General features: G+C 45.2%; 1 protein-coding gene across 1 annotated transcript in view; it reads right to left on the bottom strand.

The window, feature by feature from the left end:
* Positions 1-13,264, bottom strand: part of LOC126281470 (myrosinase 1-like) — a 65,413-nt gene that overhangs the window by 14,577 nt on the left and 37,572 nt on the right. The window contains exons 7-8 of the mRNA XM_049980464.1: positions 9,964-10,108; positions 2,748-2,896 (exon numbers count right to left, since the gene is read on the bottom strand). Of these exons, the coding sequence (XP_049836421.1) occupies positions 2,748-2,896; positions 9,964-10,108 (294 nt within the window). The remainder of the gene's footprint in view (positions 1-2,747; positions 2,897-9,963; positions 10,109-13,264) is intronic.

Here is a 13,264-nt window from a genome sequence, read left to right as displayed (position 1 = left end):
TAGGAGCTCTACGGAAAGAGGTCACGGCACAGCAACAACGTTGCTGAAAGGCACACCATCGAGTCAACGTCAGCATTGTACAGTGATCAAAATAAATGTTATATATTGATCTTTTGGCAACACCAGACATAACAGGAAACAAAAAATGACATCGTTTTGTCGAGTGTAGTTATGAAAAAACAAAAAGAAGAAGGTAAACACACTTCCACTAAGTAAACTTAAACAGAATAAAGAAATCTTACGAAAGATTCCATTGCAGACACTTCATTTTCTATCAGTGTCAGTTGCATAACACATGGTTTATGATCCAGTTTGCCTTCCTTATAATGGGAGACACTTTTGATTGCGGTTAGGCATATTCCTTACCAGACTTTCCAATGAGTCTGCGGGATATTGTACCATTCCTCTACAGCGTCCCAATGATGCCCTGTAATGTCTCAGACTGGACAAGATTACCATACAAGATTCATCCTTATAACATGAGTGACCCACTTTGATGAGTGTTGCACTATACCACACAGTTAGGGTGTAAACGTTGTCCTTGTTGCCTTCACACACAATTATCGGTATTTACAGCATGGAGATTAACACAGGTCTCATCAGAAAAGATCTCTGTGTCCCTCTGCTACCTAGTCCTGAAAGAGAGGTTTCGTGTCCATGCCCGAACGCGACTGCAGAGGAGGATCCTTGAAAAGTCTTCTGGCAAGTAATTCCTCCTCGTTGGGCTTATTTCGTATCGTTTGTGTCGACATCTCCACTCCTGTAGCTGTTTGGAACTGCCATCATAAATGTGTTGAAGTTTTCTGCCTGTTGTTACACGCAGATATCACTCGTGCACACCTGTTTTTTTAAATTTTTTTTTATTCTGAGGCCACTTCTCTGACCATCCTCACTTGATTCTGTCACTAGAAATTTGTTCCAGATTCTAGAGTAATCACTTTCACTCACAGTAACATTCGATGCTCTTTCCACCTTTCTCATTCCCTTAGCATGCACTATTGCTTTTCGAACCATCCTGACGCAGTACAACTCTTGAAATGACACACAAATCAGTTGTTGCAATGTTTACAGGTGAAACGACTGCACATACTGCCCCCTCATGATAGAAACAAGGTCTGTTTCCGCTGGAACCACATTAGAAACCTATAGATTGATATCGTAAAATTTTTCTGTATCAGAACGCCACTATTAAGGTTTCGGCGATATGCAACATCTATTTTGACCACTTAGTTGTTTTCTTACTCTACAACGTTCAGATTAAAAATTTGCTCGAGAACTATCTGTCTTTTGTAAACTTCACGTCGTCCGTTACTCTGACACATTCGTACAGCGTAAATATACTCCGTAAGGATTGGGACCAAAAGTCATTATTTTCGGTCATCCTACGTTATCATTATTATAGGCCTTAGTACCAGTGTCTACTTAGGAATAGATTTATTTCGTACGACAACGTGCCTTAGTTAGTTGGTACGTGAATCAACAGCATTTCTGTAGAATGCACGCTCTTACGAAGCTTCTTGACGCACGTCGATAGTGTACTCCTGCATAATTGAAACCCAAATGCTAGATATTTGCCTTACAGAGGGAACACTTTTACGGGTACAAGGTTTAATTTGGCAATATTTTTTATTTAATGACATGTAGCAGTCTAATATAGCACAGTGCTGTTTAAAGTAGAATAGTGTAAGTAGGCTGTTTAGGTTGTTTTACTGGTAACGCCACGTAGCGCATTATATGAAAATCACTGACTGTGCTGTGTGCAGTCTGAGGCTCGTCGGCATTGTTGCAATAGTCGCTATTGTAGTGTTGGGCAGTTGGCTGTGAACAGCGCGTAGCGTTGCGCAGTTGGAGGTGAGCCGCCGGCAGTGGTCGATGTGGGGAGAGAGATGGCGGAATTTTGAGAGCGGACGGTCTGGACGTGTGTCCATCAGAAAGAGTAAATTTGAAATATTGGATATCATGGACTGATATATATGTATTATGACTTTTGAACACTATTAATGTAAATACACTGTTTGTTCTCTACCAAAATCTTTCTTTTGCTAACTATGCCTATCAGTAGTTAGTGCCTTCAGTAGTTTGAATCTTTTATTTAGCAGGCAGTAGTGGCGCCCGCTCTATTGCAGTTGTTCGAGTTCGAAGATTTTTGTGAGGTAAGCGATTTGTGAAACGTATAGGTTAATTTAGTCAGCGCCATTCTCTTGTAGAGATTATTGAAAGGCAGATTGCGTTGCGCTAAAAAAATATTGTGTGTCAGTTTAAGGAAAATCATGTATAATTTTTCTAAGGGGACGTTTCAATAGTATAACCCAGAATTATTATAATAATACACATTTGTTAGTTATGAATGTTTCTAGGTTCGATTATCGATACTTGATAGGCTCTACGTTTCCATGACATCTTACACTGTCTAGGAAGAGGGTTTACAGCGCCATCATTGAAAGGTAAATAAACAGCACGGAAGATGCATGGCGAGTAGCTATAGAAACCATGGAGATTAACCACCTTCACATATCACTATGCCAAAATTAGATAGCAAAACTACATACATGGAAACACCTTGGCGATACTACTTTCGTGAGTAGAACTTGCGATGGAACGGATACATGAAATGACTGTTAATTTGTGCTGTCTACACACCTGACAATTGCAAGAGCGCAGGTGGGAGCTACCTGCGGAGACTGGAAATCATTTTTTCGTTTCTTTTTTTTTTGGGGAGGGGGGGGGAGGGTGATTGTGAAACTCACCTTGAGCCAGATGGCGGAGCTGCTGGGCCAAGTGAAGTTGATTATCCGCAGAACACCACAGTCAAGATCCATTGACGGCGAGTGACCCAAGGCCGCAGATATCACTAGCATTGTAGTGTACGAATTCAGCCCGAAGAAATCCGCAGACCCTGTCGGTGAAATGTCGAATTACACAGTTTAAAAATTAGCTCATTGAGCCTTTATTTTAAAATACGTAGTAATGAGTTCAATTATATGAGCGTCTGAAGAGTGGTGGCGTATCTGACTTAATGTCAGACGATACGTTAATGTACTCCATGTATTTCTTTTGACATGTGGAGGTAGTAATGTAACTGAATGGAACAATATAAAAAGCACAGATCAATGCCAGTCAATTGAAGACTGTGCTACCACCTCTGTTTCGTATTTCATCGTTTCAAACTTACAATAGCAATATTAAATGAATGTTTGGAATGTGAAAATCTCAATCGGTTTACTCAATGTTATCTGATAATGTTGTCAGCTTGGTCCGAATGAAAACTAATGCCCAGACTACAATTTCTGACAACACCATACAATAGAGAAATAGTAAAAATTAAAGTAATCATTGTAATGCTGTCAAAACCATGCTAGCAATGTGTGTTGTTCTGTAATTCGAATGTTTCAAAGAATCTGACACAGTGGCTTACAGAAGGCGTTTCACAACGTTCTGATGTATAGAGGAATTTATGTCAAACGAATTATTGTCTGGAACTTGTTGCTGTATTTCATGAAACCAATTTTTGTAATCTGTCCCAAGAAAATTCGAAGATTTTTATTGCAAGTTTAATTCTGTACAGTTCCAACAATACGTAGAGACCATTTGTAATTGTTATGTATTATATAAGCTCTAGTGGTGGTAGCCACAGTAAGGGAGTCTTGGGTTGAATTCCGTGACGTGTAGCCTGTGTAGTCACTGTATCAGTAAATTTGCTGACATACCAAAAGTTAAGTGTTGTACATGACTTAAACATTAACAACCGGTAAAAAACGTTTTAACAATGCCAAAAGAACCAAAGGACTTTTAAGGACAGTCATTTATATGTTTCAGGTATCTCGGTTACAACCATTCATGCAAGGGCAAGACTAAAGTTCAGTATTATTCGATGTATGTGTATGAAGGATGATGTAGCAGTATTTTACGCTGACATACTAAGTGTCGCGCACACTTAGTGACACAAACTGAGCATTTCGAAAAGGGTATCAATGGGTGGAAATCTATATTTCAAGTTCTACGTGCTGCTGAATAAGAAGAAGGACTGTGGCGGGTGTTTCTAAGCTGAAAAAAATGAAATGTCGTGTGACGAGTGTCTCCCGTCGGGTAGACCGCTCGCCTGGTGCAAGTCTTTTGATTTGACGCCACTTCGGCGACTTGCGCGTCGATGGGGATGGAATGATGATTAGGACAACACAATACCAAGTCCCTGAGCGGAGAAAATCTCCGACCCAGCCGGGAATCGAACCCGGGCCCTTAGGATTGACAATCTGTCGCGCTGACCACTTTTTTTTTTTTGCAATAACAAACATAAACTGCTTCTAGCATTTTTTTTAATATAGAAGACGATGACTTCATAACATAAATTTTTTTCTGGGAAACATAAATAAGTGGACTATCCACCTTTTTTTTTACATAAGTGTGAAAAAAAAATCCTGCTTCCGTCAGGACAAAACAACAACGGTCTACGTTCCTCTTTCAGGCGCGTACCTCGCTAATCCCGTCATACCTCGCGTTGGTGTCGGGTACGTCTTCACGTGTGTTTGTGGATCCTCTCCACTGTCCTGGTCCTTTCTTGTTCTAATACTTATAGGTAATAATTACATTCTCCTGGGGATCAAGCAAGGCACTCCCTAAAAAATTTGCGTAATATGTTCTATATCTCGGATGTCTCATAAGCTGTGAGTGATGTTCCTGTAATAAGGCCCAGAAGTCAAGCACATTCTTACTGCCGTCTCGGAAAAGATAACGCACAGTCAAACCTCGAATTCAAGTCACTGCGTTTGTCTTTGTTCGGGGATAATATGTCCTATCTGGGAGAAGTAATGTGCGTGGTTCTACTGTTTGCGGCCCCACCCGAAGGAGGAAGGCGATCATTTTTTTGACCAAACACCATACGTCCTCCGAAGGACCGCATATCAGGCGATGCTCCTCTGTGTCTATAACATTGCACTGCGGACACAGTGGCTCGTCCGCCATATGAATTGTATGCAACCTGGAACGAGTCACGTATTTCCCATTTACCACCTGATACCACAGTGCGCGCGTTCCCGTATCAAGGTGTGGATGGTGCACTGTACGCCATACCACTGACCACGTAACTGTTGGTTGGCGGCGCTCTACGGCATTGTTCGGCCGTCGTCGAGTCAAGATGTGATATATATCACGTGCCGTTGCCGTCCTGGTAGTCGGTAGTTCCATATGTACATAACTGTGTTCCACAAAAAAGGTTCGCATATGGGTAAGCGATGGTGAGATGTGAGCCACCGCTACCGGAGCCGAACGCGAAGGTGGAGCGAGTTCGTCTATCAAGGCGCCCGTCAGACATGTCTGGTGTCGTGTCCACATCTTTATCATTGTGGTTACATAAATAGCCACTGCTCGGTCGCGTACGTGGACTAGTACAAGACCTCCACGAGGAAGGGTGAGGGTTTCGTATCCTACCTTAAAAAGCAGACCCGTGCTCACAAAATATCCTAGTGCCGCCAGGATTCGGCGGGCCAGCACCACTGGCATAGGAAGAACTTGTGCCAGGTGGGGGATGCGAGAGGCTAGATAAGTGTTGGCAAAGGTGACCCGTTGTATCATATCCAGTGCCCTTAACCTGTGACTTCGGACACTCACACGAATTGTTTGCAGAAGATGTCTGTAACTCAGTGGCGCCGTGCGTCGAACGTCTGTAGTGAAGATAATTCCTAGGCATTTCATCTTGTTGATCGGCTGTAATGGTGCTACACTTCCTGTCGGGAGTCCTCTCCCGATGTTCATCGCTCCCGACTTTGCCATGTTCAGGCGACTTCCCGTAGCCATACAATACAAATTAATCCAATGCAAGGAGGCTCTTGCCTCGTCTCCTGACCGTGCTAAAAACACTAGGTCATCTGCGTATGTTCGGCATATAAACTTGTTGTGCGTTATCGTCATTCCTTGGAGTCGATTCCGGAGCCCGCAGAGCAGGGGCTCGACAGCGATGGCATACAATATCGTTGACAGCGGGCACCCTTGTCTGACCGATCGTGAGATGGTGATGGGCCCCACCAAGCGTCCATTGATGAGCACTTTGGATGCGGCTCCGTGGAGTAGTCTCATAACGACGGTGACAAAACTTTCCGGAAACTTCATTTTTGTCATAACGTCCGTGAGATAAGCATGACTCAGCCTGTCAAATGCGCGATCGAAGTCTATCGATACCAATACACCCCGGAGACGACATGTTGATGCCAGTGCGATAACATCGCGGTAGTCACTGAGTGCCGTTTGTATATTGCTGTCTCCTCCTAGCTGGGTTTGGTCGAGTGAAATCACTTGGCGTATTACGCGTTTAAAACGTGCTGCAAGTATCCTGGCGTAGATCTTGTAGTCGCAATTAAGAAGGGTCAGTGGCCGGTAGGCCTGTATCCCTGTGCCGCCAGATGGTTTGTGGATGGGGATGATCATTCCTTCCACGAAGGCGGGTGGAAGAGGCACGTTGGGAGACATCAATTCGCAGTACATGGCAGTCCATCGTGGAATCATGAGATCTTTAAATGTACGATAGGACTCTAACGGAAACCCGTCGGGCCCCGGCGATTTGTGCGACGCTCCCTTATCAATCGCTTCCATTACGTCGTCAACTGTGATTTCACCTGTTAACTCCAGGTTGGGCGGCTCGTCGAGACACGCGGAGAGCGTTCGTCGGACCTCCTGAAGGGCTGGCTGATCGTGTTCCGCTTCTTCATAGAGATGACCGTAGTGTTCCACGAAAGCGTTGGCAATATCTTTTTGCGTTGTCATGCGGCGACCATCTGGAAGTACGACCGTCTGTATTAAGGTTCTGCGGCTACGTTGTTTTTCTCTGATAACGTGAGACATCGACGGTGATTCTCCACGGACTCGTTCAAAGGTCCTTGCACGGATTGCGACTCCCTCCAGACGGCGGCGCGTTATGGAAATTACTTGGGCCTGTGCTCGTTTTATACCGGCTCGACGCTCCTGTAAAGGTGCTTGTACAGAAAGTTCGCGGAGCATCGTGAAATAAAATTCCGTCGTGTGTCGCCTCCACATCATCTGCTCTCTTCCGTATGCAATTAACGCTCAGCGCAATGCAGGCTTAACGCATTCCAGCCACCACTGCAACGTCGTCGGATACGTCGGGAGGCGTCGTTCACACACGTGCCAAGCAGCTTCGACTATGCGTCTGCACTCAGGTTCCCTGAGGTGTGCTGTATTCAGTTTCCAAACACTGCGACTCCTCCAAACTTGTTGACGACTCAGGGAGACCGTGCAAATATATGCTATGTGATCTGAAAAGGCGACAGGCCACAATTCCGCATCGAGGATCGCAGGTTCGAGACGACGTGTTACGTAAATGCGATCGAGCCGACTTGCAGAGTGACTCGTGACGTAGGTGTATCCACGTCTGTCGCCATGTATCTTCTCCCATGTATCAATGATATTCATGTCCTGTATGAGTTGTCGCAGCTCCGGGCATGAAGTATAACGTGGGTGTTGATCCTTTGGTGCGAGCACGCAGTTGAAGTCGCCTCCAAATAAGACATTTTCATACCGACCTAAGAATAGTGTTGCATTCTCCTCTGCGTAAAATCGGTATCGGTCGCGCCGTCTGTCGGACCCCGACGGTGCGTAAATGTTAACGACCCGTACTCCCAGCACTGTGAGAGCCAGTCCCCGCGCTGACGGCAGGTACACCACGTCCTCGGCTACTATGCCACTACGTAGAAGTATCGCTGTTCCGCTGCCGCCGTCGGTAGTAGGTGTAATGTACGTATCGTACTCATAGAGGTCGGGGAAGCTCTCAACACATACTTCCTGCAGCAGAACGATGTCGACGTCTGACGCATGCAACATGTCTCGTAATAACTGCAATTTTACAGGCGTTCTGATCGTATTAATATTAATAGAGGCTGTTCGATATGCCTGCCGCTGTTTCTCAGTGCGTAAAGCGCACATGAACGCTTATGTTAATTTGTGTGCTGCTGCCCGGTGACCTGCTGTCTGTGCGTCAATCATCATCTTCTGCGCGGTTAACATCCGGTGGACGCAGCACTCGCCATTGCGGGTGCGTCGTCAGTGTGTGGGTCAGCATCGGATTCGTCGGCCCAGTTACTGTGCTGGAGGTCCAGCTCCCGTCGCGTCTCTCCGGCCGGGCTGACCGAAGGCGGTGGCGTTCCTGCGGTGGGTGGAGGGTCTCCTTCGGTCAGCTTTCCGTCCGGTGTGTCTGTATTCAACCCCTGTCTAGCGTGATTCGCGTCGTACTGCTGTGTGGGGGGTAGAACCTCCCGTTGCGCCTCCGGATGCACTGTATCGACGTTACACCCAAGATCGTCTGACATGGACTGCAGTAAGCAGGTATCCGACGGCGCTAGCCGTCGTTTCTTGTGGCGCTTCGGCGACTGTTGTTTGCGCGTGTGCGCCTCCGTATCCGAGTGCGGAAGTGACTCCCGGTGCTCAGGGACGAAAGCAGCTGTCGGCACAACCGCAGGATCAATTTCCATATCTCCAACCGATCCTTTCCGCTCGGTTAAGGGCGTCGTCGGCGCCGGAGCGGCAGAAGTGTGCGTCGTTTCGTCACTGGAGGCGGTCTCTGCTGCAGTCGGTTGCCGTAAACGTGGACGTAGGTACAGGTTCGCCATTTGGAACTTGCACTATCCTCCGCTGCATACATTCGGAACGCACGTGGCCCTCTTTCCCGCATCCTGAGCATGTTTTGGGTTGTCCATCGTAGATGACTATAGCTCTGCATCCGCCGATGAACAAGTACGAGGGTACATGTTGTGTCAGTTCTATTCTGATTTGACGCACCCCATTGAGAACGGGGTAAGTCGTGAGGTTGGACCATTTTTCCTGAACGTGGCTGAGCACTCTTCCATACGGGCGTAAGGCGTCAATGACCAAGTCAGACGGAACCTCGAAGGGAAGTTCGAAAATGCGTATGTTTCGTAAGCCCAGTCCTGCATGATCAATGGTTACTTCTCCAACATGTCCATCAGAGTGACGAAATTTGAGTCCATGCTTAGTATCTCGGATGATTCTGTCACATACTGCATCGTTAATCAGCTTGACGTAAACGACACTGCTCACTATGGAGAGGTGGATTCCGATAAGTTCGTTGTAGTTAAGTTTAACTTCGTCTCGTAGGAACCTTTCTATTTCGTAGGCTTTCGGTCTCGCATATACATTCGAAAAACTTATCTTGAGAGTCGACTTTCGGTATGCATGTGCCATTCTGTATCGAGTCGTCTAAACGCGCGAGTACTCCGAAGAGGTAAACAACTGCGCGAGCGCGAACTACTCCGGCAGGGACGTAAACAGACGTCCGTGCCGTAGCACCGCCGAAGGCAGACTGACCACTCAGCTACCGGGGGCGGACTGTTTCTAAGCTGATGGTATTTAATGATAAGTCATCCGTTATGGGTTTATGGGTCGATTGAAGAGACAACCACAGTTTTCACTTCATGAATAATTGCTGAAGAGGGAACATAACACGTTACAGGCAGCTACATCTGTCTTATTACTCCGGGCACCACCTGACGCTGTGTGGCTTAAGGTACATCTGCTTCCACTAACTGATCGCCCCCACCCGCCTTCCCTGATCCACTCGGGAATTCCTCTTGGGAAGAAGATGCTTGCAGAGAAACACGAAATATGCCGTGTCGCAAGATATTATCCTTGGAAAGCTCCAAGAATATGCAGAGAAACGTTATGGGGCAGAAGTCACACTAAGTGGCATGTACTAAACACTCACTTATTAATTGAGGCACAAAGGAATTAAAGACCTCAGATGTATGTCTTAGTAACATCAACGCTGCGGAAGCAAATCAAGGTCAGGCAGGTTTGTCATTTTAACGTAAAGCGTTCGTAGGGAGACGAAGAGAGAAATAGGATAAAAAAATGGGAGACCACATAGGAGCAGAAGGAAGCATGTAGGGCGGGACAGAAAAGAGATTGCCTTGTTTCTGCATCCTCTTGTGCTGATGTACTGACCGTTGATCATCCTCTTCTCCTCCTCTGTGAAGCTGGGCAGGCGGGACCTGGGTCGCCCCTCGGCTCTGCTGTTGTTGTCCACACGTTCCCGCACCACGGCTGGGTAGTCGCCGTCCACGTAGATAGGATTCGCGTACAGGCCAAGCTGTAAGGTGTTCATAACGCAGCGGCAGTTTAACACGAAGCTGAGGAATCTTAGTGAAGAGCAACTGAGAACTTTTATTTTGGTCTAGATCCTACGGTTAATCTGAAGTAATCCTGTCACCTGCCTACATTTCACTGAAAATGCTACATCGTAACCCTACACTGTCTTATGTACATATTTTCAAACCCACCATAAGCGTTCTCTCTTTATTTACCTATGTCATCTCTCATAATTCTTCAAATACAGTTTCTGCTAGTAACTTAAGGAGAGTCAAAAGCTGCAGTACACCCTGTTATGTTAAGAAACCTGCAGGAATGGGGAAACCTGAATATTCCAGTAAAGTATGTATGAGATGGTCTATCTTTTGCCATACATACCGAACATGGGCTCCATCTTGAAATCGGCTATCTGAAATCTCTTTCTTAAATGGAAAGGGGTTCGTGTGATATATCATACAACATTGGCATTTTCTGAGATGTTCATTCCTTTAAACAGATTCGAAATAGTTGTTATAGTTGAAAAGTTACAACACTTTTTGTTACAGGTAACGGAAGATGGCTTTGACCAAGGAGGAGACAATTGAGGTCATTTTGTTCTCTGGAGAACGGGACTTCCGAGGCAAAGCGGCAGATTTTAACAAACGGCACCCAGAAAGACAACACCGTCAGGTGATTAATTTCCAAATTCGAAAAAACTGGGACTGGAGCTGACAAGGCACAGTGTGGCCGCCCAAAAAATGCTGTTAACGAACAACATAAAGAGCGGTTTTGGTGTCTTTCGTGAACTTTCCACACTGCAGCACGCGACGTCTGTCAGCAGAATGTGGAATCAGCCACTCATCAATCGTACGAATACTTCGTGCTTATCAGTTCCATCCATTCACGATTCACCTCCTCCAGCACCTAACAGAGGATCACGCGAATAGACGTATGCAGGTTTGCACTTGGGCCCTAGAGCAAGTTCAACAGGATCCCTCTTTTGTACACGATATGTTGTTCAGTAAGGCAAACTGCGTCAGAGGTGAAGTAAACTGTCACAGCCACAGTTACTGGAGTGACCAGAATCCGCACTGGATGGATCCTTCAGCGGTAGTTGATGAGATAAAAATTATGTTGTGTGGAATATGGAGTACCCGTGTAGTTGGACCCATTCTCATTGCCCGTAACCTAAATGGTCAACGCTACCTGGAAATTCTGCAAAAAAACGGTATTTCCGTTAGTTCTGAATCCAGATGGCAGCTTTACCCTTTAATTTCATCAGGATGGGCATTACCATACTACGGAGCAGTTGTTCGTCAGTGATTATATGGTAAATATCGTTTTAACTGGATTGGCCGACATGGTTCTGTGGAATTTCCACACAGAACATCTGATATCATACCACTTGGCTGTGGGATCACTTGAAGAATTCGAATATGCAGAGAAAATGAGAAGCAGGTATCATCACACCTTCTCGAGCAACCTTAAAGAAGCGTGTGCCTGAATTTCTGCGGAAACCTTCAGCTACTGCATAATTATTGGATCCAGCTCCTTCAAATGTGGGTTGACCGAGAGGAATTCGATTGAGACCATTTTAAATGACTGTCCCTTATGACAGCAGTTCAGCCTGTAATTCCAGCCAGAATGATTTGTTAAGTTTTGAATCATAATTGCTACTTCCTATTGGTTTATAGAAATGAAGTTGTCAGAAAATGTTGATGCTACTTAACATATCACAAGAACCCTTTTGAATCAAGAAAAAGACGCATTCAATATGGTCGATTTCTAGGTAGCGCCCATTTTCGGTACATACCGTAAAAGATAGACTGCGTCACCCTTACTTTAAATGAATATTTCCAGTCACCCTATACAACCACTTACGTCTAGAAAGAGTCACTGTGAGGTAAGAACCATCTACCTATCAGAATGGTTGGCGGGGAGGTTCGTAGTTAAAAAGAAATGTAGCCCACGATGCGCGAATACGCAGACTTTATTCATGCAGTATTTGACAATGACAGCAATAAACGTTCCAAATCGTTTCAAAGCCTTGCTAAACAGTTTCTCGCTGGTAACCCCCCAAAGATGATGAATGGATAAATGTTTATCGCTTACTACATCAGGCGCCACTTTTAATTATTACCTCTTCGCTACTAACCGTATTCAGAAGTTTGCAGACAGTATTCACATAAACCAGTTAATATACTTGCAAATTATATTATTATACGACACACACTTCAGGCGAAATGACTCCATAAACGCTGAGACGATTAAAAACTGCTGCATGACGTATAACGTTTGAATTTATTTCTTTTTTTTTTATTTACTAACTCCATTCGCAACTACATTTCGCAGGCAGTATCCAAATACGCCGCTGAAAGTACCTACACAGTACAATCTTACGACTCATACTTACGGAGATACTATAAGATAAAGCTCGAGCTGCGGGAAATGAATCTGGAGGGCGAAATATGTGGAATCATATTTAATATATGTGACATGTGCGGATGTGGACAAAGTCGCAGGTAAAACACTCTTCCTAAAATTGTGGATAGATTTCAACCAAACATGGTACACATATTACTTATTCTGTGGTAAGAAATAATGTAAGAGTAAGAACCAGCAACCTACTATTTCCATGGGAGGGATAACTGGGACAGAGAACGGAGCGGAAAGAGATGGAGAGACAGACTGGGCGAAGGAGGGCGTGGACACTGATATGGCGGAGGAGGAGACAGACACACAGAGACGGAAGGAGGAGATGGAGAGAGGGATGGAAAGGATAAAATGAACAGTGAAAAGGAAGAGATGGACAAAGATAGTGAGGAGGAGGAAAAGGACTAGTAGAATTGGAATAAATGCAGACCCAGGCAATGCAGGTTACTGAGCTAGAAAGGTTTTTCATCATCATTATGAATTGCATGATTTTTAAATTAGTAAGGGTATTATTATTACTGGAATCCACTTTCTTCACATTCACATCTATAACAGAGGCGTACGTAAAGTTCAATAGTGCGTGCTGTGCATACATACGTGAAGAGGACAATGGGGCTTTTGCACAGTTTGTTCGACATGCCAAGAAAAGTCGTTTCGAACTTAGGAAATGCACGCATTGTCACCAGAAGGCAAGCTGGCTAGTGAGCCCGGCAAGTTTCCGAATTGGTGTGCACTACAGCAACGT

The sequence above is a fragment of the Schistocerca gregaria genome, chromosome 7, assembly GCF_023897955.1.
Source record: "Schistocerca gregaria isolate iqSchGreg1 chromosome 7, iqSchGreg1.2, whole genome shotgun sequence".
Taxonomy (NCBI): domain Eukaryota; kingdom Metazoa; phylum Arthropoda; class Insecta; order Orthoptera; family Acrididae; genus Schistocerca; species Schistocerca gregaria.
Note: the sequence above shows the minus strand (reverse complement) of the source record. Positions and strands in the feature narration are given on the sequence as shown.